At 39.6% G+C, this 26,393-nt stretch overlaps 2 protein-coding genes across 2 annotated transcripts in view; one reads left to right on the forward strand and one right to left on the reverse strand.

Moving 5' to 3' along the window:
* FAM162A (family with sequence similarity 162 member A) overlaps window positions 1-430 on the reverse strand; it is a 54,133-nt gene extending 53,703 nt beyond the window's left edge. The window contains exon 1 of the mRNA XM_060198273.1: window positions 274-430. Coding sequence (XP_060054256.1) covers window positions 274-307 — 34 coding nt within the window. The 5' untranslated portion in view covers window positions 308-430. The remainder of the gene's footprint in view (window positions 1-273) is intronic.
* A 923-nt stretch (window positions 431-1,353) lies between these two features.
* MIX23 (mitochondrial matrix import factor 23) lies at window positions 1,354-25,840 on the forward strand. Its single transcript, XM_007536524.2, has 5 exons — window positions 1,354-1,475; window positions 13,385-13,510; window positions 17,176-17,322; window positions 23,718-23,777; window positions 25,541-25,840. Exons 1-5 carry the CDS (start codon window positions 1,425-1,427, stop codon window positions 25,589-25,591), a joined length of 435 nt encoding a protein of 144 aa, XP_007536586.1. The 5' UTR covers window positions 1,354-1,424; the 3' UTR covers window positions 25,592-25,840.
* The last annotated feature ends 553 nt before the right edge of the window (window positions 25,841-26,393 follow it).

Raw genomic sequence — 26,393 nt, forward strand, 5'->3', positions numbered from 1 at the left:
GGCTGAAAATGGAGGGTGGGGGGGGAGAACAGGGTGCAAGGAAGGGCTCGTAAGTTGGGGGTGCTGGATGAATGGAAAGCTAGGTGAGATGGTCATTCCCGGCCAGGACCGAGTCTCTGCAAAGCAGTTCTTCACTCAGTTGTCTTCCATTATAACAACCACGGAGTATGATGCAAGCACCACGGTGGGAAGTGAGTGCATGCTGAAAACAAGCACCTCCGGGGCCTCTCAGCAACCCACCAGGATTCCCGCCCTCCCTAGCCCGAGTCTCACCCGCCACCAGGCGCAGGCCGCGGAGACTCCCCATGGCCGCCTATTCGCCACCAGCACAGCGGCTCGGAAGCTGGGAGCTACGGTGGCGCCGGGGCGCTCAAAGTCACCTGGGCCAGAACGCCCAAAAGAAGGACAACGGTGGTGGGCGGGGTTAACGGGGCGCGTGGGCGGAGCCAGCGGGTCGCGCGGAACGTGCTGGGTGTGTGGGTGGGGCCTGCGTGGCGTGTGAGTCGTGTAGGACGTGAGCGGCGCTCAGTACTGGCGAGCGGTGCAACCCATCTATTTGGCACTGTTTGTCAGACAAAAAATGGATGCTTTTGTGGAGTCTCGGACTGATAGTCTTATTCTGGTTTCAGCGAGCCCCAGTCTAAAATGGGGCGGGGGGAATAAGTGCTGATTGTAGAACTTTTGTGAAGTACAGACTCCAGCTGTTACATTGTCCAAATAAACCTGCATTTGAGTGCATTGTTCTTTAGTGTAAAGCACTTAACTCGTCCCCAAGTGCCCAGTGGTTCCCATCTCTTGCTGACTTTAGGAAGCAGCCCAGGCTAATCTGAGAAACTACCTTGCATGCTTCCCTATGTTGTTTCCTAAAGCACACCTATTTTTATACAACTAAACCTTTTAGTATTTATTTTAATATTTATTTTGGATAGACAGAAATTAAGGGGAGGGAGAGACTAAGGGTTCGCCACTTGTAAAGCTTCCCCCCTTGTAGGTGGGGCCCTAGAACCCGGGGCCTTACGCACTGTAATCTGTGCGCTCAACCAGGTGCGCCGCCACTGCCTCCCCCCCTCCCCCCATTTTAGTATTTCCACAGACAGACCAGGTTTTCCCCTTGAACGATTTGGTTGGAGCGACCTGGAACTCGTTTTTTTCTGCTTGTAAGAAAGGGGGGTTGAGTAGAACGATCCCTTCGAGTTCTGACAGTCCTCGTTCCAACCATTTGAGTTGTTTCCAGGAGGACATGTTAAAGGATAACAAGTCACAGATTTCGATGTATTGATAGAGAGGGGCCAGGGGAAAACAGTCTTGTGGTTAACTTTCTTCCTGAGTCCCTTCGGATTTTTTTTTTTTTTGGTTAGGCGGCGCCGCAGACAGCTTTGCTGCGCAGTGATTGGTTCACGGTGGGGGCCTAGAGTTTGTTCAATATGGCGGCGCCCAGTGGCGGTGTGAATTGTGAGGAGTTCGCCGAGTTCCAGGTGATGGGTTTTTTTTCGTGTGGCTGGCGTGTCCCTAATTTTACCACCTGACCATATTTGCAGTTTTAGCGTGGGAGAAAATGCGCATTTTTAAAAATTGAATTGGGTAGTTCAAGGCGCCTTTTTCGAGCCACTGGAGGTCATGGGGGCGCGGACTAGTGAAGCATGACTGCTCGATGAGGGTCATAGTTCTCCCATTGTGGCCTCGGCCATGAGTTCGAGTGATTCTGTGGTGGTAAAACGAAGCTTGGACTCAGTAGATGGGAGTTATAACAGTCTTTCAGCCATCTCTTGAACTCATCTCTTAGCCTCTGCTAGTCTTCTACTTTAAATTTTAAAAAATTACAGGCGAGAAGACAGGGAAGAGGTTATGCACCCGACAAATAAAAAATCCTGGTATAGGTCTTACTATTTCATAAAGAATGGCGCCTTGGCCAAAGAATCAACTTTACCTTCTGTGCTACTAGTTTCTTAACCATTAGAGAAAAAGTAACGTTTAAAGAAAAGATCATCTTAGATATGCAAGCACCAAAGGTCTGCAGCTAATTATTAACCCACGCGCCAAGCGAACTTTTTTAACCAAGTTGTGAAAGCCATCTATTTCAACATAGGTATAAAAATGTGGGGCTGTCTAGATAAATGGATTTAAAAACCATGACTTTACAAATTTATTTTAATATCATTGAAAGGTAATTTCACAGTGTCTCTGACTTATCTGTAGTAAGTTTTGTGGTTTTGTAGAGAGTTGTATTCTTGAATGTAACCTCAGCAGACTAAACTATTTGACCAAGCAAGTTTATGTAGTGTCTTTCCACCATTAGTTGGATCCTCCTTTCTGTTTCAGCAGCATCTTAAATTAGATCAGCACAACAGCAGCTGGCTTCAGATGTGATTAAAATGCACCTTAAGTTAATCACTAAAACCTCCTTGGGGAATTAAATTTCTAAAACCAAGTTTCAAGATTATCTCTTTTAGCTGTAAAAAATGCAACTACTTAATGAACACTGCTTTTTTTCTTTCAAAAGTCTAATTAAATGTAAATGGTGCCAGTTGAACTATTTTGCAGAAACATTCATTTCAAAAATATGTGAATAAAAACGTTGCAAGTGTGTCTTATTTGTGAAGGGTGGGAGACAGCTTCTCTAGGATTTTTCCAAATGTGTGGTGCTATTGGAGAATACCTTGGATTAAAAGTCACATGTGCGTCGTGGCCCCCAACCACCTTCCCCATTCTCTCTTGGTTTTTTTTTTTTTTTAATTCATTTATTTATTGGATAAACAGCCAGAAATTGAGAGAGAAAGGGATGATGGGGAGAGAGACACCTGCAGCACTACTTAACTACTCATGAAGCTTTCCCCCTGCAGGTGGGGGTGGGGGGGTGGGTGTGCTCAAACCAGGTGCACCACCACCTGGCCCCCTCCCTTGGGTTTTCACTGGGGCTTCATACCTTCATGGTTTCCTACTACTGGTGGACTCTGGTTTTGTTTGTTTTGGTAGAAGGTGAGAGTGGGGAGAGAAACAGGGAAGACAGTATAGGTGTTCAGTGATGTGATGTGACATTTCCTTTGTGCAAGTATTTCCATGTAGTGTCTGCGGATATAAGCACATTGTGACATGTGTGTTCTAACTATTGAGCTATTTGCTCTCCCTTATGTGTTTTTTACAAACTGGCTTTGGCACATCATTTAACTTTTTTTTTTTTTTTTTGCCTCCAGGGTTATTGCTGGGGTTTGGTGTCTAAATCCACTGCTCCTGGAGGCTATTTTTCCCATTTTGTTGCCCTTGTTGTGCTTGTTGTAGTTGTTATTGTTGTCATAGCTGTTGTTATTGGATAGGACGAAGAGAAATGGAGAGATGAGGGGAAGACAGGAGGAGAGAAAGATAGACACCTGCAGACCTGCTTCACGCTTGCGAAGCTATCTCCTGCAGGTGGTAAGCCAGGGGCTGGAACCGGGATCCTTACGCTGGCCCTTGCACTTTGCACCATGTGTGCTTAACCAGCTGCGCTGCCGCCCAACTCCCTATTTTTAAAAAAGACTTTCTGTACATATATATATATATATTCCCTTTTGTTGCCCTTGTTGTTTTATTGTTGTTGTCGTCGTTGTTGGATAGGACAGAGAAATGGAGAGAAGAGGGGAGGGTAGAGGGGGGAGAGAAAGATAGTCACCTGCAGACCTGCTTCGCTTGTGAAGTGACTCCCCTACAGGTGTGGGGGGTGCTCCAAAGGGGATCCATACGCGGGTCCTTGCACTTTGCTACACCTGCGCTTAACCAGCTGCGCTACTGCGTGACTCCCATCATTTAACATTTTAAATTAATTTGAGGACTTGCCCCCATTACTTCATGTTGTTCTTCTAGCGTTTGCCACCTCATGTTGTTATTTAATTTAAAAAAGGGGTTGTTGGGGGCTGGTTCAGCGCGTAAAAGGATTCACAGTGAGAGCTGGGTATTGGTTTAAACAATACAAGGTTTATTAGGGTGAAACAGGTAAAAGACAAAATAAGTACTTATCATCAGGGGTTAAGAGTATGCTAGGTTCATAAAGTCTGAATATAGTTATTAAAAGTTTAGTTCCATAAGATAAACAATTATCAGGTCTAGTAAAGGTTGCTCATGGATGTAGATGGGTCTAAAAGTTTGCCGACTAGCAGAGTCACGCGTGTTCAGTTCCCAGGAGAAGTAGCCATGGTAGATGGATGCCTGGAGCACCTCAGGCAAGATGCTTCTGACCAGGAGAAGCAGCAGCCAAAGAGAGCAAGTTCTGGCTGGCTGTACTTTTCTTTGTACACCAGCACAGACTGGATCCGCCCACTGTCCACCATGCACTTGCACAGACCACTGCATACTCTGTCGCCAAGGTTGAGGAAAGCACTGTGCCAGGACTTCCATCCATGGTTGCTGGTATACTGCATCACCACACCTCAGGCACTAGCAAGAATTATTTATTGATGTGAGAGAAAGAAAAGAGAGACAGACTGTTACTCTGGCACATGTTATGCTGGAGAAAGAACGCACTTTATTCTTCCAAACTCAACTCTGGCTACTGGGCTGCAAAACTGAGATATTTATTTGTTTTTGTTTTTAAAACTTCTAGCTCTGGCTTACAGTGGTACTGGGGAGTGAACATGGGATATAGATAGATATATAGAAATTATATATTTTTTAAAATTTTACTTTTTTTTTGCTAACAGAATTATTGCTGAGGCATGGTACCTGCATGGTACCATTGTTTCTGGCAGCCATCTCTTACCTTTCCCTCTCTCTTTGGTAGAGGTGAGAGACACAGAGAGGAGAGACACCTGCAGCCCTGCTTCATAATTCATGAAGCATCCCCCTGCAGGTGGGGAGCAGGGGCTCAAACCTGGGTCTCTGAGCATTGTACTGCATGCACTCAACCTGGTGTGACACCTCCCGATCCCCATATAATAGAAGTTTTACCCCCCACCTCACCTCTTTCTTCATATAAGTGTTTTATTGTTTTGTTTAGGTATTCTTTCATTTTTTTATTTTAACTTTTTTTTTTGGTTGTCTGAATATAAGTGTGGGCAATAGAAAGGCTTTTTTAAGATTTTAATTATTTTTATGATCAAGAACATTGCATATGGTGGTGCCAGGGTTTTAGCCTGTGTATCTCAGGCATGAAAGTTTAGGGCACTGCTTCTGCTTTCTCCCAGCCTGCCATATATATACTGTTAAATATTGCTTAGCAACATTTCAGTTAATAGTGGACTTCATATTAGAAGGTGGTCTGAAAGAGTATATGCCGTATATCCTGCCTGTGCAGTAGATAATACCATCTAGGCTTATGTTGTTACATCCTGTGATAACTGTACAGTGAGGACATTGTCTGACAATAAATACATTTCTCAGGTGTATCCCTGCTGTTAAGTAATGCTTGATTGCATGTTACTATTACTTGTGTGAATTCTGTGCCCTGTCTACACAGGAGTGTGTTCTGTTTACTTGGTGCATTTGTGAAAGAAACCAGACAAGAGAGTATGTCTCTGGAGCTAGGTATTAGGCAGGCAGTAGTTTCTTAGAAATTAGACATGTGATTTAATGGCAGCACTGTTTTTTTAATCATTTTATTTCAAGGTCAGTGGTTTATAGTACATCTATTAATATATGGGCACAATTTCTTTTAAATTTTTTTATTAATGATTTAATAATGATTAACATGATTATAAGATAATAGGTACAATTCCATACAGTTCCACAACCAGAGTTGTGTCCCATCCCCTCCATTGGAAGCTTCCCTATTCTTTATCCCTCTGTAGGAGTATAGACCAAAATTATTTCTTTTTATAAATATTTTTTATTTATTTCCTCTTGTTGTCCTTGTTGTTTTATTGTTGTAGTTATTGTTGATGTCGTTGTTGTTGGATAGGATAGAGAGAGATGGGGAAGACAGAGGGGGAGAGAAAGATAGACACCTGCAGACCTGCTTCACCACCTGTGAAGCGACTCCCCTGCAGGTGGGGAGCCGGGGGGCTCAAACCAGGATCCTTACGCTGGTTCTTGTGTTTTGTGCCGTGTGCGCTTAACCCGCACTACTACCCGACTCCCAACCAAAATTCTTTTTTTTTTTTTTTATTTTTATGTCAGATTTACTTTGCATATTATTTAGACAACCTCTTAGCAGAATTCAGTAGTAACAGAGCCATGGATTTTTTTTTTTTTTCTCTTAAGAATTCTTTATAGGGAGCAGAAGGTGGAAGGTCTGGCTTCTGTAATTGCTCCTGCACTGGACATGGCCGTTGGCAGGTTGATCCATAACTTCATCCTGTTTCTATCTTTTTCTAGTACGGTAGGGCTCTGGAATGGTGAGTGAGACTTTGGGACACATTGGTGAGGTTGCCAGTGGCAGCACTTTATGCTGCATTAACCTTCATTCGCTCTGCTTTTGGAGACCAGCCAAGCTTTTCTTTAAACTTTTATAGAGTTTTTTATACCTTAAGACCTGTGGTATTTTACATGTTAAGGTACTGTATACATAGTGAGGTATTTTATAGTTCTTTTTCCCTTTGCAGTTGTGAAAGAGATTCCTTTCTGCATCTTACTCCCTTTCCCCTTATTTTTTGGCTTTTCTAGTATTTCTTCTGTAACACTTAAAAAATAGCGTATAATTGTCAGTAATCCCTGAGCAAATATGTATAAGTTTAAGCAGTGTCATGTTTTCTTAAATTTAGTACTGTCCAATAGAACTCTCTTTGGAAATTTGAACTGTGTGGTTAGTATGGCAGCCACCAGCAACATGTAGCTCTTCAACTGGGGAACTACATTTTAAATTTTATTTAACTTAAATAAAGTAATCTTATGACTAATATTTATCATCTTAAAACAAGCACTAGATCGTATATTGATTCTCTAGCACACAGGGAAGAATCAATATATTTGATAATCCACATTTGTATATTCTTTTTTTATTTCCTCCAGAGTTATGACTGAAGCTGAAGCTTGGTGCTTACACCACGAATCCACTGCTCCTGGCGGCTATTTTTTCCCTTTTTGTTGCACTTGTTGTTTGTCATTATTGTTGTCATTGCTGTCGTTGTTGGATAGGACAGAGAGAAATCGAGAGAGGGGGAGAGAAAGATAGACACCTGCAGATCTGCTTCACGAATGCTTATGAAGCGACCCCCTTACAGGGGAGGGGGCGCTGGAACCAGGATCCTTGGGCTTTTCGCCATTTGCACTTAACCCGCGGTAATTTGCACTTAACCCGCTGTTCTACTGCCTGGCCCTTCCCCCCACCCACAATAGTCTGTTGATTAGTACATTACCTACTTAATACAGATAAATTTCCATTGTTTTCCTTTTTTTTCTTTTTAAATTTTGTTGTTTATAAAAAGAAAACATTGACTAAACCATAGGATAAGAGGGATACAACTCTACACAATTCCCACCACCAGAACTCTGTATCCCATCCCCTCCCCTGATAGCTTTCCTATTCTTTTTTTTGAAAAAGATTTTATTTATTTATTAATGAGAAAGATAGGAGAGAGAGAGTGAGAAAGAACCAGACATCACTCTGGTACATGTGCTGCCGGGGATTGAACTCAGGACCTCATGCTTGAGAGTCTAGTGCCTTAGCCACTGCGCCACCTCCCGGACCACAGCTTTCCTATTCTTTAACCCTCTGGGAGTATGGACCCAAGGTCATTGTGGGATGCAGAAGGTTGAAGGTCTGGCTTCTGTAATTGCTTCCCCACTGAACATGGGTGTTGATACGTCAATCCATATTCAGTTATCTTTTTAAAAGTTAATTCTCTCTCTCCCTCTCCTCCCTCTCCCTCCCTCCCTCTCTATTTTAACTATTTGGATTTTAAAAATCATCTTACATATTTATTTACTTACCAGAGCATTGCTCAGCTCTGGTGCAGGAGATTGAACCTGGGACCTTGGAGGCTCAGCTATGAGAATTTGTTTGCATAATGACTATGCTCCCCATCTTTTAAAATATACCTCACCCACCAGACAAGGTTACTACCTCAGCTCCCCAACTTCTCAGGTCAAGGGTCCTTATTACCCTTCCCTTCATACCCCTATTCTACTCAAAATCTTCTCCATATCTCCCATCCACTTATACTATCACTTAGACAGTGATAGGATTGCAGAACTGGGACATGAACAGGATGGGAGAAGGGATAGCAGGGAGCCCATCAGAATTGTCAAATCTGGGCAGGTCAGAATTTGTTAATGGCCTGGGGGCTTGGAAGAGAACCACAGCATCACTGGCACATGTGATACTGGGGGTTGAACTCATACTGGAAGAATGACACTATCCACTGTGTCATCTCCCTGGTCCTTAAGTGTATACAATTCACTGGTTTTTAATGTACTCACAGAATTGTGCAACTATCACCACAGTCTAATTTTAAGATTCTTTTTCTTCTTGTATTATTTTTAGTGCTGAAATTATCTTTTTACTGGGATAAGTATTTATTGACCCTCCCTCTAAGAGTTTTGCTCCATAAGAGCAAAGATGGCATCTAACACTTATTAGAATGAGTGTTGAGAAAATGAGTGAATTCTGTCTACTTACTATAGGACAGTTGTCCATTGTTAAAGAGAAAGTGTTGAGACTCTGAGCCAAGGAAGACTTTATCTAATGAGACTTTGGTCTCAGAAATTAAAACCTTCACCTCAGAACATAAGTTTGATTTGGATAGGGAGAATGAAAGGAGAGATTTTAAAGAAACCTGCCCATTTCTTTTTTGGGGGGGGTAGGTGGGTTGCCAAGGAAGGTCTCTTATCTGCTGCTTAACCTGTTGTTTGTTTTTGCTTTCTAAATAGTGCTACCCCTGTTTGTTTGACATTTGCCACTTACATTATTTATCCTTCACAGTACATAATTTAGAGTGATAGTTGCTTTGTGAATGCAGTAAGAATTCCAGTTTACAATAAAAGTAAAATAAAAAAATAGAAATAAGGTAGTAAAGTGCATTTTATTCTATTTTAATTTTACTTATCGATTGATAGAGACAGAGAAACTGAGAAGAAAGAGGTAGAGCGAGAGAGACAGACAGACAGACATAGGGACACTGCAGCATCACTTCACCACTTGAGAATTTCCCAGGGTTCTTACACATGGCAATGTGTATGCTCTGGGCATGTGTCACCTTGCGAAGTTAGTTTTAAATCTGCTATTTGCCTGTGTTTCATTAGTTTGTATCATGAGCCTTCTATATAAAAATTAACTTCCAAGTTAGGATCCAGATAAAGCCACTAAATAACTAATTAAAGATTAATCTGATAACTAGCTATTATAACTGAAAAAAACTCTAAATGTTTATTAGTGGTGAATTAGATAAAATATGGAGCCTACAGGATAGTTTATGTTATTATTAAAAGATACCTTCCAGGTATTTTACTAACCAGAGCAAAATACTTCTATTATAAAGCAGGAGTTTATTTTTATTTTATTTTATTTAGTAATTTATTATTGGATTGAGACAGAGAAATTGAGATGGGAGAGAGAGGGAAAAGAACAGAGAGACACCTATAGCCCTACTCACCACTTGTGAAGCTTTTTCCATACAGGTGGGGACCATGGATTTGAACCTTGGTTCTTATGTACTGCACTATGTGTGCTTAACCAAGTGAGCTACTGCCTGCCCCTTCTTCTAGCGTTTGCCCTTCTTCCGTAGCCAGTCAACAGCGTCAGGTTGAGCCTGATGTAAAGTTTCGAGACCTCCTTTGAATCTGGAGAGGTGGCAGTCGTTAACTATGTGGATCATAGTCTATCTGTAGCCACAGGGGCAGTTCGGGTCGTCTCTGGCTCCCCAGCGATGGAACATAGCGGTGCACCGGCCATGGCCTGTTCGATAGCGATTGAGGAGGGCCCAATCGTGCTAGGTCAAAGCCGGGTTGACGCTTGCAGGGGTCTGTGATGAGGTGTTTGTTCTTTACCTCAGCTGACTGCCAACTCTGTTTTCAAGAGTCTGGAACAGAGAAGTTCAGTGTAGGCGTAGGAGACCAGATTGGATGCCTCCCTAAGGCAGGAGTTAAAATTTTTTTTTTCTTTTTTAAAATAGGATAAGAAAGGTAAGATAATACTTTTTTTTTTTTGCCTCCAGGGCTATTGCTGGGGCTCTGTGCCTGCACTATGAATCCACGCTCCTGCAGGCCATTTTTCCCATTTTGTTGCCCCTGTTGTTACCCTTGTTGCTGTTGTTATTATTGTTGTCATTGCTGTTGTTGTTGGATAGAACAGAGAAAAATTGAGAGAAGGTCCAGAGAAAGACAGACACCTGCAGACCTGCTTCCCCTGCAGGTGTGTGTGTGGGGGGGGGCAGGGCTCAAACTGTGATCTTTCTGTGGGTCCTTGTGCTTTGCACCACGTGCGCTTAACTGGCTGCGCTACCGCCCAAACCCCAATACTTTCATTTTATGAAGATATTTATAGTAAGTGTAAAAAAAAAAAAAACTAAAGGGAACATGCTATTATTATGAGTGGTTTTTATTGTAAGATTTTTTTCCCCAAATTTTCCTAAAATTGATGTGTAATGCTTTAACCATGATGAAGGGCTTTTATTTTAACAAGTAAATTAAAGAGGCTGGGTGGTGGCACACCTGGTACAGCACACATTTTACAGTGTGCAAGTACCTGGGTCTAAACTGCTGGTCCCCACTTGCAGGTGGGAAGCTAGCTCCACAAGGGGTGAGGCAATGCTGCAGGTGTCTCTCCCTCTCTAACTCCTGCTCCCCTCTCAATTTCTGTCTTTATTCAAAACAAACATGTAGATACAAATAATTAATAAAAACAAACAAAAAAGAATGAAGAAAGAAATGAAGTTGGTTTCAGGTAATAAATTTAAGATTAGCAAAGGAAATAGTTATATTGAAGCTGATTATAGGATTAAACAAAGTAACATTCAATACACATTAATATTTGATTTTAAAAAATTATTGAGTCTGGAGAACTCTCCGAAGGCTAGAAATGGACCTACCCTATGACCCTGCAATTCCTCTCCTGGGGATATATCCTAAGGAACCCAACACATCCATCCAAAAAGATCTGTGTACACATATGTTCTTGGCAGCACAATTTGTAATAGCCAAAACCTAGAAGCAACCCAGGTGTCCAACAACAGATGAGTGGCTGAGCAAGTTGTGGTATCTATACACAATGGAAAACTACTCAGCTGTAAAAAATGGTGACTTCACCGTTTTCAGCCTATCTTGGATAGACCTTGAAAATATCATGTTGAGTGAAATAAGTCAGAAACAGAAGGATAAATATGGGATGATCTCACTCTCAGGCAGAAGTTGAAAAACAAGATCAGAAGAGAAAACACAAGTAGAGCCTGAAATGGAATTGGCGTATTGCACCAAAGTAAAAGACTGGGGTGGGTGGGTGGGGAGAATACAGGTCCATGAAGGATGATAAATGACATAGTGGGGGTTGTATTGTTAAATGGGAAACTGGGGAATATTATGCATGTACAAACGATTGTATTTACTTTTGAATGTAAAACATTAATTCCCCAATAAAGAAGTAAATTAAAAAAATTATCGTTATTTATTGGATAGAGACAGCCAGAAATCAAGAGAGTAGGGGAGATAGAAAAGACACCTGCAACCCTGCTTCACCATTCATAAAGCTTTCCCCTTGCAGGTGGGAACTGGGGGCTTGAACCCAGGTCCTTGTGCACTGTAATGTGCACTCAACAAGATGTGCCACCACCCAGCCCCACACATTAATATTTGAATGTTAACTTTTTGGCTGTGTTCAGTAATATTGCTAGTATTGCATCCTTCATTTTGATTTTTTTCAGTGATCATGGATTTTGGATTTTTGCTTTTGTCTGTGTGTGCGGGGGGTGCTGGGGTTAAGATAGTAACTTTAAGAAATAATTTGAGGCAGTTTAGAGGTGATAAAGTATTGGAGGCATGACCTATTGAGTTTGATCCCCAGCTTTGACATATGCCATGGTGATGCTTTGGTTCTCTGTCTTTCTCTCATTAATAAAATAGTTAACAAAAAAGACCTTTTTAAATTTATTTTTTAATATTTATTTTCCCTTTTTGTTGCCCTTATTTTTTTATTGTTGTTGTAGTTATTATTGTTGTTGATGGATAGGACAGAGAGAAATAGAGAGAGGAGGGGAAGACGGGGGGGGGGACCTTCAGACCTCCTTCACCACTTGTGAAGCGACTCCCCTGCACTTGGAGAGCCAGGTGCTCTAACTGGGATCTTTAGGCCGGTCCTTGTGCTTTGCGCCATGTGCAATAAACCTGCTGTGCTACCGCCCAACTACCAACAAAAAAGGACTTTAAAGGAGAAAGAAGAGTATAGGGATTAGGGAGACAGCATAATGGCTATATAAAAGACTCTCTTATGCCTGAGATTCTGAGGTCCTAGGTTCAATTAATTCCCAGCACCACCATCAGTTGAGTAGTGCTCTAGTCATTCTTTCTGTGTATCTTTCTCATTAAAGTAAATAAAATATATTAAACTAAAAAGAGAGAGCCTTCTAGCATGCAGCTAGAAGCATTTTCTAGGGGCTATAATTTCCTGGAGACAGAATGTGACTGATGCCTAACCTTTCTCTAATGACAAGTTAAAAAGACATCTAGTCAAAATGTGAGAAAGGTCTGTGCTGTGTAAGTCTATCTTTCTAAGTTCCTGGCCCTTTTGGTGTTCTTTGGTTGGTTTTTTTGAGAGCTGAAGCCATTTTCAGGATCAAGAGAACTGTAGGAAATGTGAGATAGTGTTACTTAGATAAGATAAAATGGGCAGGCAGTAGCGAAGCACGAGGACTAGCATAAGGATCCTTGTTCAAACCCCTGGCTCCCCACTTGCGGGGGGGGTCACTTCACAAGCAGTGAAACAGGTCTGCAAGCGTCTTTCTCTACCCCCTCTGTCTTCCCTTCCTCTCTGTCCTGTCCAACAACAGCAACAACAAGGGTGACAAAATGGGAAAGATAGCCTCCAGTTGTAGTGCAGGCACCAAACCCCAACGATAACTCTGAAGGCAAAAATAAATAAATAAGGTATAACAAATTCCTGCTTATTCTGTAATATGGTTTTAATATGGTACCACTGATGTCACTTTTCACATGCTTAAGATGATCATATTTGAGCCAATGAAACAAGAATTGATAGCCACTGTTGGAATTACTACAGCAATTGTACTCATGTGTCAACAACTGTACTGTAAACTATCACCCCTCCAAATGATAAAAATGACTAAGAATAACTTTTAGAAATTAAAAATAAAAAATAATTACTACCACATAACCTGGCATTCTTACAGAGGTTTTCCTATGGTTGTGCTGTCTTTGTCATGGTTTTATTTCCAGGGTTGTAAAATATTCAAGAGCTTATTTTTTTGCTTAAAATTTTTTAATCACTTAATTTTTCATTGAGGCCATTATTTTTTATTTTAAATACATATAGGAATTACTCAAGGTGATGAGGACGATTGATGACAGAATAGTACATGAATTAAACACAACGGTTCCAACAGCTTCCTTTGCAGGGAAAATTGATGCCAGCCAAACCTGTAAACAACTTTATGAGTCTGTAAGTGTATCTTTTGAGTCTGTCTTTTGTCCTTTCTTTATAAGATAAACAAGAAAATAGTGATATCTAATTGAACTGTGACTATAGAAATAAATGTCTCCTGTTTTATTGCCCAAGCCTGAGGATGGACACAGCTTCTGATCTGGTCTTGACAAAGAAAGTGTGTGCTGTTATGCACATATCTATGAGAGACAGTTCTGAAGAATGAGAGCAGAATGGCTCCTTTATGGGCACTTATTTTGAACTTAATGAAACATGTAGGAAGGGATGAAGGATAATGTGAAATAGTCAACTACAAAACTGAAACAATAGCATGTGTTTTTTTTTTTTTTTTTAATGAATTAATCCTGAGGAGCCAACCACCATAAGGAGAGTTAAAGCTAAATGTCTAAAGTTAAATGTCTTCTACATTTTTTTCCCCCCTTCCCTTACTCATCAGGATTGGAAGTAGAAACAGTTGCTGGTTTGGAGAGAAGGATGGACATCAATAAATTGTCCTTTCCTAAGGCTTTGGTTTCTCAAGCATCTATTTTTCATAGCCTTTTAAAGGTTCCTTTTAACTAATATTATTTTTTTCTAAATGCAGAGGAAATAATCATGTAGCTAGGGTTTTTGTTGTTTGTTTGTTTTTATCAGAGCACTGTTCAACTCTGGCTTATTGTGGTGTGGGGGATTGAACTTGGGACCTAAGAGCCTCAGACATGAGAGTCTGTTTACCTATTATGCTATCTCCCCTTCCTGCTAGGTATTTTTCTTTTTTGTAGTTATATCTTTTTATTTAACTTGAAAGCTTACGTTCAAACATTTGCCTTTTTTACATTCTACTCTAAGATTACCGTTTATATGCATAGTTGTTATAAGGCAATTTACTTGGCACCTACAGTTTATTTTCTCAATTGTAAAATAATCATTTAAAAAAATAATTCTATTTATTTACTAATAAAAGAGATAGGGAAAGAGAACTAGAGGATCATTCGGGCATTTGTAGTGCCAAGTATCAGACTCAGGACTTTAGCCATGTTGAGTCCTCCTCTCTCTGCGTCACCTTCCTAGACACAGAGACCTTTTTGGATAAGCTTGTCCATATTAACTTAATTCAGAGGACTAGCTCTGTTATTTTTGTTCTATTGAAAGAGGTTTTTTTGTTAAGTAGTTAGATAATTCTTTTTTTAAATTAATTTATTTATTCCCTTTTGTTGCCCTTGTTTTTTCACTGTTGTTATTGATGTCATTGTTGTTGGATAGAACAGAGAGAAATTGAGAGAGATGGGGAAGACGGAGGGGGGAGAGAAAGATAGACACCTGCAGTCCTGCTTCACCACCAGTGAAGTGACTCCCCTGCAGGTGGGAAGCCAGGGGCTTGAACTGGGATCCTTATGCTGGTCCTTGCACTTTGCACCATGTGCGCATAACCTGCTGCACTACCGCTGGACTCCCTAGATAATTCTTTTTAAAAAATATTTATTCCCTTTTACTGCCCTTGTTGTTTTATTTTTGTAATTATTATTATTGATGTCATCGTTCTTAGATAGGACAGAGTTGGAGAGAGGAGGGGAAGACAGAGAGGGGGAGAGAAAGACACCTGCAGACCCACTTCACTGACTCCCCTTGCAGGTGGGGAGCCGGGAACTCGAACTGGGAGATAGTTCTGATGGAAGAAAATTGCAGGTGCCAGTATTTTATTAGTAAACATGGATCTAAGTCCTACTTTATTATGAGGCTGTTTGATAGTTCACTTTGTAGCTCTGCCAAACAAAAGAATTAGAAATTGATGGTCACTTCATTCATCTTTTTCCCCCACTCATAAAATCTTTTTTTAAGTTTATTTTTTAAATTTTTATTGAATTTTTCAATTTAATTTATTATTGGATAAAGACAGAAATTGAGCGGAGAGGGAAAGAGAGAGACACCTGCAGTTCTATTTTACCACTCCTGAAGCTTTCCCCCTGCAGGTTCCCCCAAGGGCTTAAACCTAGGTCCTTGTACTTTGTAATGTGTATGCTTAAGCAGGTGTGCCTTCGCCTGTCCCTCCCCACCCATATAATCTCTGTAATCTATTTAGTGTTTATTTTTGCATGAGTGACTGTGAAGATATGTGACCTTTTTGTTTCAGGTTCTCTATTTGAAAGTAGTATCAAAATGCCCACTATACTAAATGCTATACATATAACTGATACTTATTTTATTATTCCTCTTTTGTTAATTGAACCCTGGAAATGCTAATTATTTATTATATCATCATTTATAATGGTTAGGTTATCTCTGTTATCACCATCACTAGCATAGTATTAGGATATTCTCTCTTCTGAGGGAAAAAAAGAATATTAACCGTATTACATGCAGCAAGCTAGTACATATTTTTTAATGTATTATTATTTTGACAGTACTTCATTTATTTTAGTATTTTGCTTTCCCTGGAATATCACCAAAATTTGGCTACAATCATGGAATTGTGTTTGAAACATGACCATCAGACTGTGTGATTTAAGACAGAAAGTAAATAAGAACTATTGTATTTTGATTTGTTATGTTAAGATGAAACTTAGTAAAAGAAGTTGTTCTGTTGAGCGACAGGAAGGAGTGGGCCCATGGGGGGAAGTGGCTTTTAGGTCCTGGTGCATGATGGGAGGAAAAGACCTAAGTTGGGGGTGAGAGTGTTTTGCAGACACCTGAGATGAGAAATTTTACCCATGTGTCAACAACTGTGCTATAAACCAGTAGCAAACCCCCCCACCCCCACCTATAAATTATAAAAAGACACCTAAAAGTACTGTACTGAGGGCCAGACAGTAGCACATCTGGTTAAGCGCACGTACTATGAAGCGCAAGGATCCTGGTTTGAGTCCCTGACTTCCCACCTGCAAGAGGAGTTGCTTCACAATTCTGTCTCTCTCTCGCTCTCTCTTCCCCTTCCCCTCTCAATTTCTTCTGTCCTATCCAATAAAATTGAAAAATAAAATGGCCTCCAGGAGCAGTGGATTTGTAGTGCCAGCACCAAGCCCTAGCAGTAACCCTGGAGGCAAAAAAAAAAATATATATATATATATATATTTCTGTCTGACATTTTACTTTGAATTAACACAGTTGTTATAACTATAAATATGTGCTATTTACACAGTTTGTCCTTATTAATACTTAAAAATCTTGACCAGAACTCTATTACACAGATAGTTGAATGTAGCATTCTTTGTTTTCTTTAACTATGGCTTCTCTGTCATAGTTGCTAATTTCTTGCATATAGTGACAACACAAGCTTGTTAAAGATATTAAAGGACAATAAAGTGGAAGAAAAGCAACAGGAAGTAGCCCAGCTGGTATGTGAGGGTGAATGTAGGGTAGAAGAACACATGGATGGGATAATGGAGAAGAGATAGATACAGGGAAAAGCAGACTGAAATGAAAATCCTAGTGCTGGGAATGAAGGGAGAAGAGAGAACAGCTAGCTCCTCTCATACTTCCTATCATCAGAGGTGTTTTCTTTGACCTAGCTTTCATTAATTTAGTTGATTTCACCAAAATAGATCTTCCATACATTTAGTTTTTTTTATAAATTGTCTTAGAAAGTGTTAAATTTCTCTAGTCTAAATATAAGGATTAAAACAAACTAAAATGCAATAAATTGGTGTGATTTTTTTTTTTCTCTTTTCATTGTTTTGTTCTTTTAGTTGATGGAAGCTCATGCTAGTAGGGACAGAGTCATAAAAAATTGTATAGCTCAGACCTCATCAGTAGTAAAACATCTTCGAGAAGAGAGAGAAAAGAATTTGGACGATTTAAGGTTATTAAAGCAACTTAGAAAAGAACAGACAAAGGTAAGTTGAATAATATTTACGTTTCTAAGGTGGTTTTTCCAAACTTACTCTTCAAAATAAAAGCAGCTAAATGTTAAAAATTTTAAATAAGATATGATCACTACTTAATCAAAAAATAACCAAGAGATTAATGCTTTGGTTGTCATGGACTTGATTTTAACTACATTCACATATGTTTTAACTAGTAGGTTAATGTATATTTCTTTTTTAATATTTATTTTCCCTTTTGTTGCCCTTGCTTTTTATTGTTGCACTTATTATTGTTGTTGTTATTGATGTCGTCGTTGTTAGGACAGAGAGAGATGGAGAGAGGAGGGAGAGAAAGACACCTGCAGACTTGCTTCACCGCCTGTGAAGCAACTCCCCTGCAGGTGGGGAGCCGGAGGCTGGAACCGAGATTCTTACTTGGTTTTCTTTTTGAAGCTTGACAAGAAGCATATTTTTAAAAATATTTACCTCATGTTTCATTCTGCTGAACTTCACAGATATTTAACTTCAGGATACTACTCTTCAGCCATAAAATTATCGTACTACTTAGTACTATGATATACAAATATACTAGAACTGTGTTAGAACTTATTTCCTCACCATGAAGATTATTATACGTATTTGTCTCTTTTTGGACATTTTCTTTGTTTCCACTTCATCTCTCATCCCTGCAGTGTATTTGCTTTTAAAGAAATACCAAGTGGGGAGTCGGGCGTTAGCACATGTGGCGAAAAGCTCAAGGACCGGCGTAAGGATCCCGTTTGGTTTTTAACATGACACAATAGGTGACTGAAAGTCCAGTGTGGGATACAATCATGTTTTTGTACTTAATTGGGAACTTCATTCTTTCTTTAGTAGGTATGATTAGACTTTGAAAAAAGGATTTTTGTCTTTGTTCTCAACCTTCTGTTCTTATAGTTAGTTCTACACAGTCGTCCCTCTGATTCAGAACTTCTTCAGTCACCCCTCTGATTCAGCATGTCTCACTGGAATATAGGATTTATCCTCTGGTGTTGCTCCTTTTTTATTTTCCTAATATATGTTGTGTCAGCAGTATTTCCCATACCTGCTCATTCATCAGGCAGTGATATATTCCATAGAATGTGAACTTTGTTATGTTGGTTATCTTACTCTTCCTCAAAGTTTTATGAGGGTTTTGGAATTGGGCACACCTAGTAGAATGCACACATTACAGTATGAAAGAACTCAGGTTCCTTCGTATTATGTTGGTTTCCACCCGCAGGGGAAAAGCTTCATTAGTGGTGAAGCCGTGCTATAGGTGTCTCTTTTTCTTTCCCCATTGATCTTCCTCACTCTTCAAGTTCTGTCTCTGTCTAAAATAAATAAAGTATTTATTTTAGCATATTCTTAAAGGTGGAAATTGCAGGGCAGAGCTGATAAGTCAGAGATTGAAAAATCATTACAAAGAATTAGATTAATTCTTGATGGTAGAGACCAAAGCTATTTGAACCACTGTGTGTTTAATAGTGACAATTTGGTCAGCCCTCATTATTTTTGTGCCTGTGTCACCCCTGCAGAAGGAGAATAGAAGTCAGTGAATTATGAAAGACTTTCTGGCTTCATAATGTATAGAACTAGAGGATTATGTTCAGCAGTATCTAAGCAAATAAGGAAACTAATTTTTTCATTTGCCACTAATATTATGCAGTTAGAAAGATACCGTTCTTAGAAATCTCTACCTTTCCATTTTCTTTTCTTTTTTTTTACCAGAGCGCTGATCAGCTCTGGTTTATGATGGTGCAGGGGATTGAACCTGGGACTTTGAATCCTCAGTCTGTTTGCATAACCATTATGCTATCTACCCCTGCCCAACCTTTCCATTTTCTTTCTGAGGAAACGATTCAGAGATATCAACATCCCTAAAAGATATAATCTTAAATTAGTGGGTAAATTTGAACTTTATCCCACGTCTTCTGATCCTGGATTTAGTCAATTATCATTTAATTTATTTATCTATGAGAGGGCTAGGCGGAGAGAGAAAGAACCAGACATCACTCTGGTACATGTGCTGCCAGACAGAGTTCTAACTCAGGACCTCATGCTTTAAAGTTCAATGCTTTATCCACTGTGCCATCTCCTGAATCACTTTAGTCAGTGTTTTTACATTAAGTTGTGACTACTAGTCATTCTGATTTACTTTAGTGTATTTATATACAGAAAAGCCAATTTAAAAGGCTGAATATTTATCTCAGAAAAACTACATTCCTTGGTGGAGGTTTGTATTTAATGTCTCTTTTTTCAAGTGTCTCTTTCTGGGGGAAATTTACCTGTGCAAGACCCAGAGCCTCAAAAACAACATCTCAGAAGTATTATTTTGGTGGCAATGAAATAAAATCCTAAGGTGGCTAGAATAGCAGCAATATTCAAGAATATGAGGGGGGGAAAAAAGCTATTTAGAGCTAGGCAGAAAGCATAATGATTATGCAAAAGACTTCATGCCTGAGCCACCAAAGGCTTAGGTTCAATTCACCACTACCATAAACCTAAACTGGGCCATCAAAATAACTCACTTGGGTGTGGTCCGGGACGTGGCGCAGTGAGCTTTGGACTCTCAAGCATGCATGAGGTCCTGAGTTCAATCCTTGGCAGCACATGTGCCAGAGTGATGTCTGGTTCTTTCTCTCTCCTCCTTTTTCATAAATAAATAAAATCTTTAAAAAAAAATAATGACTCAGGAGTCAGCGGTAGCGCAGCAGCTTAAGTGCATGTGGCACAAAGCACATGGACAGGCTTAAGGATCCCGGTTCCCCAGCTCCCCACCTGCAGGGGAGTCGCTTCACAGGCGGTGAAGCAGGTCTGCAGGTGTCTATCTTTCTCTCCCCCTCTCTGTCTTCCCCTCCTCTCTCCATTTCTCTCTGTCCTATCCAACAACGACAACTACAACAATAGTAACTACAACAATAGAAAATAACAAGGGCAACAAAAAGGGAAAAATAAATATAAATAAAAAAATAATAACCACTTGGATAGCATGCTGCTTTGTCGTGTGTACTGCCCAAGTTTGAGCCTGAAGCTGTGGTCACTTTCACTTTCTCCCTGCCTCTCTTCTTCTCTTTTTTTAAAACATTTATTTATTTATTTATTTATTCCCTTTTGTTGTCCTTGTGATTTTACTGTAGTTATTATTGTTGTTCTTAATGTTGTCGTTGTTGCATAGGACAGAGAGAAATGGAGAGAGGAGGGGAAGACAGAAGGGGAAAGAAAGACAGACACCTATAGACCTGCTTCACCACCTGTGAAGTGACTCCCCTGCAGGTTGGGGAGCCCGGGGCTGGAACCGGGATCCTTAGGCTGGTCCTTGTGCTTTGCACCATATGCGCTTAACCTGCTGCGCTACCGCTCAGCTACCCCTCTCTTACTTCTGTCTCTATCTAAAATAGAAAACAAAAACCAGCTGAGCAGTGTTCTGATTAGAAAGTAGTCTTTAGACAGCTGTAATGAAATCAAATTGATCTACTGTTGGTGACTTATAAATAAATTGCTCTCAGACTTCTTATTTTTAGTTGATATTTAGTATATCTGCTGAGGAAGTGAATACTGGAGTTGATATTGAATAGATTATGTTGTTGGTTTGTTTGTTTTTGCCAGAGCACTGCTCAGTTCTGCCTAAAGGTGGTACTGGGGATTGAACCTATGACCTGGGAGCCTCAGGCACAAACATGTTTGCATAACCTTTATGCTATCCCCCCCCCACCAACTTACATCTTTTTTTGTTTATTTGTTTTTAATGATTTAATAATGATCAGTAAGTTGTAGGGAAAGAGGGGTACAATTCCACACAATTCCCACCACCAGAGCTCTGTATCCCATCCTGTCCAGTGGAAGCTTTCTTATTCTTTATCCCTCTGGGAACATGGCCCCAGGATCAGTATAGGGTACAGAAGGTGGAAAGTCTGGCTTCTATAATCACCTCTTCGCTGGATATGGGCATTGGAAGTTCGAGCCATATTCAGCTTGTTTTAGAGAGGTGAAGTTCCAGGGTACATTGGTGAGGTCATCTACCCAGGGGAGTCAGGTTGGCATCATGGTAGCATCTGCAACTTGGTGGCTGAAAAAGCATTATGATGTAAAGCAGAACGGATTGGTTAATAATTAGGAACCTAAAGGTAAAAATATAGCAGATGAGATTTAGGGTCTCCATTTTGGAAACCTGCTTATGGTTTTTGTAAGAGTTAAGGTAATGAATATAAGTTATTTTATTGGCTCATGTAAAGTTGTAGTTTCTTTCCTATTTGAATCTGTGGGACACCGCATTTGTTACATAAATTCTCTTTACTGTTGTCTCCCAACTAGTGATTTCCACTTTTTTTTTTTTTTTAAACCAGAGCACTACTCAGCTCTGGCTTATGGTGGTGTGGGGGATTGAACCTGGGACTTTGGAATCTCAGGCATGAGAGTCTCTTTGCATAACCATTATGCTATTTACCCTCCACCCCATGATTTCCATCTTTTGTTTAACCACTACTTGAGGAAGTAGGGTAGGCAGGACACTTACCATCTTTTGTCAGTGAATTCTTTGGATTGTTGTAATTTTTTTTTTTTTTTTTTTAACCAGAGCACTGCCCAGCTCTGGCTTGTGGTGGTGCAGGGGATTGAACTGGGGATCTCAGAGTCTTTTTGTATAACCATTATGCTGTCTACTCCTACCCTTGTCATTTTTCAAAGATTTTATTACATATTGTGAAAATCTGCTTCCCTGTAACACGTACTTACTGCTCCTTAACCTTCACTCCAGTTGTATAGGGTAAGTCTAAACTCATTTCCACATGACATCGTTTAAAAAAAAAAAAAAATATATATATATATATATATATATATTTGACAGTGACGATGATGATTGTCTTTTTGCCATGTGTGACTGTGTTCTTTGAAGTTGACATTTCTTTGACATTAAGTGAAAACTTTGACAGGCAGTGAAATTTATCGAGCCTGTATAGCTATTTAAAATCTAGAACTGAGGTTGATGTGTTGTGAGTTGGTTGCCTTCTTTGGTGAAGTTCAGTTATCAGAAATGCAGTCCTGTAGACCATCTCCGGATGGTATAGTGACTAGAGTGTTTGGACACTCTAGCCACTATACCATGAGATCCCGAGTGACTCTGGCATCACATGTGCCAGATTGATGCTCTGGTTCTGTCCCCTCCCCTTTGTCTGTTTTACCCTCTTTTGTTAGTAAACAAATCTTTAATAAAAAAGAAGAAAAAAATGCAGTTGCTTCTCCTTGTTCTCCTTGTACTGACTCCTTGAATCAGTATCTGTATACTCTTGACACCAGTTCTTAGGAAAGAATTTTACAAGAACAATTATACCAGTATCAAATGCCAGTTTTTAGTAATTTAATTTCTCAAACCTATTGCATGCACTATATTCCTAACTGATCAGGTTACTTGGCCTGTGTCCTAGACTGGTGTTGCCCAGATCTTGTCTAGCTCCAGCTATTTGGCATCTTGTTACCAGGTCTCCCAGATTGGTTCTTGACTTTGGCTTAAAGAAATCTCCAGGGCTTTAACCTCTTTTCTTTCTGAACTTGAAGTCCATGCATTTTTTTTTTCCCTTTTCTTATACTCCCTTTAATTGTAGGATCAGTTCCTAGAAGTGAAATTACTGAGTTTGTTTTTGATAAATCTTACCAAGCTACCCTCCTTAGAGGTCTCACTAACCTACTCTGACTGTAAGTGTGCATGAGTGTCTTTTTTCATACCCTCACTAATACTAGGTTTTATCAGATTTATGCATTTTACATTTGAAATACTTTTTGTCATAATGCTTTGTTTTGCATTTATACATAAGATTGTACTTAATTACAAACACGTTTACTGATCATATGTGTGTTTTTTTCTGTGAATTAATTGTGCATTTGTGTTTTTTTTTTTTGGAAACCTTTCAAATTGACTATCATATGCAACAAAGTTTGAGAAGCAGGGCACTATCAGATTTAAAAATTGCCTAAGGGAGTCAGGCACAGTGGGTTAAACGCAGGTGGCGCAAAGTACAAGGACCGACGTAAGGATCCCAGTTCAAGCCCCTGGCTCCCCACCTGCAGGGGGTCACTTTGAAAGTGGTGAAGCAGGTCTGCAGGTGTCTGTCTTTCTCTCCCCCTCTCTGTCTTCTCCTCCTCTCTCCATTTATCTGTGTCCTATCCAACAACAATAATAACTACAGCAAATAAATAATAAAGGCAACAGAAGGGAATAAATAAATATTAAAATAATAATAAAAACTATAAGAAAATTGCCTAGATATAATGAACTGTCAGAGGTTACAGAATTTCACCTGGGTGATTCTATTAACAAAGAATGCAGGAGGAACAGCTTGTTTTGCTTTATTATAGTTTGATTTTTATCTCATTAAGTTTATATAACTTGAATTTCCCCCCTTTTTTTGCAGTTGAAATGGATGCAGTCAGAACTAAATGTTGAAGAAGTGGTAAATGACAGGAGCTGGAAGGTATATGTAATTTTGGTTCTTGGAGAGAATTAGAACAGAAACAGAACAAGCAATGGAAAACTTAAGGGAGGGGAGTGAGAAGTGCTTTGGTGCTCAAAAAAATCTAAACAAAACAACAACAAAAAACCCCCAACTAGGTATCTTATATTTGCAAGTAGCAGCACATATTGTGAAATAGTACCCAAATAAAGGTATCTTATTTAAAAAAAAACAAAAAAACTTTTGCGCAAGAACCAGCATAAGGATCCTGGTTCAAACCACCTGGCTCCCCACCTGCAGGGGGTCACTTCACAGGTGGTAAAGCAGGTCTGCAGGTGTCTTATCTCTCCCCTCTCTGTCTTCTGCACCTCTCTCCATTTCTCTCTGTTCTATGCAACAACAACGACATCAATAACAACAACAATAAAAAAAGGGCAACAAAAGGGGAAAGAAAGAACTGATTTAAAAATAAATAAAATTTTAAAAAGTTAAAAAAATTTGTTTCATAGTCACATGGTAGAATTGTATGGCATGTTGTAACAGAATCTCAGAGGTTCTATATCCATCGAATACTAATTATGGGTGTACTTGATATTTAGATTTATTACTCTGGTTAATTCAGGACTTTCAGTGGGGTCATTAAAAATTAGCTTTTATAAGACTAGTTTACATAATTTTCATAGCATCTTCTACTCTTCAAGGTTGTGTATATTCTTTCTTAAAATTACCTTTATTGGGAGTCGGGCGGTAGCGCAGCGGGTTGAGTGCATGTGGCGCAAAGCGCAAGGACCGGCATAAGGATCCCAGTTCGAGCCCCCGGCTCCCCACCTGCAGGGGAGTCGCTTCACAGGCGGTGAAGCAGGTCTGCAGGTGTCTGTCTTTCTCTTCCCCTCTCTGTCTTCCCCTCCTCTCTCCATTTCTCTCTGTCCTATCCAACAACGACGACATCAATAACAACAACAATAATAACTACAACAATAAAAAACAAAAGGGAATAAATAAATATTTTTTTAAAATTACCTTTATTGGATAGAGACCGTCAGAAATTGAGAGGAAGGGAGAGACAGAAGAAAGAGACACCTGCAGCACTGCTTTCCCCTGCTGGTGCAGATCGGGGACTTGAACTCAGGTCCTTGCACATTGTAATATGTTCTGGTAAAAATAAAAAAGTATGCCTACACCAGAGAAGATTCTGATACTCATTTAGAAAAGCACAACAATGGGGCCAGGTGGTGGTGTGCCTGATTGAGCACACATGGTAGAATGTGCAAGGACCCAGGTTCGAGCCCCTGGTCCCCACCTGCAGGGGGTAGCTTTGCTGTCTATCTTTCCTCTCTACCTCCCCCTTTCCTCTTGATTTATGATCATCTCTATCCAATAAATAAAGATAAAAAATTTAAAAATCACAACCGTTATTTCAAAAGATATATTATATATATATTATAGAAAGATGAGAGCTTTATCTGGAACTTAGTTTTAGATATTTTTGTCCAAAAATATAGTCAGAAAATGTCTATGAGCCAGGTTGTGATAATTTTCCTTTGAATAATTTACATTTCATTGAAATTGTCTATAAGTAGATGTTAGGCACTTCTGTGCTCTTTGTGCTCTTAGCACATGGTAAATCACTTTGACCCGGTAAGGCCACTCATCTGTTTCGTAAATCAGTTGATTTGGAACAAAAATAATCACTTGCTCCTGAACCATGACCAAATTTAACTTAATTCCAGGCCTGTTTTTTAGAAGATGACTCAGTAACTTTTGTTTCGGTTTAAATATCTCAGGTGTTTAATGAACGTTGCCGAATTCACTTCAAGCCTCCAAAGAATGCATAAAAAGAAACTGTTTTTAAAAGGACCGGGTCATCTCATATAAGAGCTAAGCGTGACAGACATCAACAAGGCGGGCTTCCTAGGATGATTTCTGAGCCAACAGTCCGAGATGCTTTGTTGATTTCAGCCCCACTTAACCAAGACCTCAAGTATAAATAATTCTGATAATTATGGAGAAATCAACTGCTATTTTATACTGATTCTGTAAAAAAAAAAATGTTTTGTAACTATTAAAATACTTTTCTGACTCTACATATTTCTTTTATTAGTTTCCAGATTGAGAAAGAATTTTAATATAATTTTAGTACTTGATTTGTTTTATAACTTTAATTTTTACATATTTATTGGTATGAGTATAGAATTTTTATTGTATTTTTTATTGTTGATTTAATAAGTGACAACAAGGAATACTAAAGAGGATCACCTGAGAACACAAGATTTAATAAGATTAATAAGACAGTAGGATAAGAGGGATACAATTCCCAACACTAGAGTTCAGCATAACAATCCCCTCTATTGGAAGCTTAACTATTCTTTATCCCTCTGGGAGCATGGACCCAGGGTCATTATGGGGTGCAGAAGGTCTGGCTTCTGTAATTGCCTCCCTGTTGAGAATGGGCTTTGGCAGGTCAATCCAAGTATAGACTTGATCTCTGTGTTTTTATCCCACTGTACTGCTCTTTGAGTCTATTCCTTTGAAGTAAAAGTATTATAGAAAGGATACACTTGGTGGTCCAGGAAGTGACTCTGGATGGGGCACTGAACTCTCAAGTATGAGGTCCCACGTTCAGTCCCTGGCAGCACA

The sequence above is a fragment of the Erinaceus europaeus genome, chromosome 9 (assembly GCF_950295315.1).
Source record: "Erinaceus europaeus chromosome 9, mEriEur2.1, whole genome shotgun sequence".
NCBI lineage: Eukaryota > Metazoa > Chordata > Mammalia > Eulipotyphla > Erinaceidae > Erinaceus > Erinaceus europaeus.

Bases quoted from the DNA above. Each gene is read 5' to 3' on its own strand.
- MIX23 (XM_007536524.2), top strand. From the start codon at position 1,425: ATGGCGGCGCCCAGTGGCGGTGTGAATTGTGAGGAGTTCGCCGAGTTC. The intron at 1,476-13,384 runs GTGATGGGTTTT...AAATACATATAG, and splicing joins AGGAGTTCGCCGAGTTCCAG to GAATTACTCAAGGTGATGAG. The intron at 13,511-17,175 runs GTAAGTGTATCT...TTGTTCTTTTAG, and splicing joins GTAAACAACTTTATGAGTCT to TTGATGGAAGCTCATGCTAG.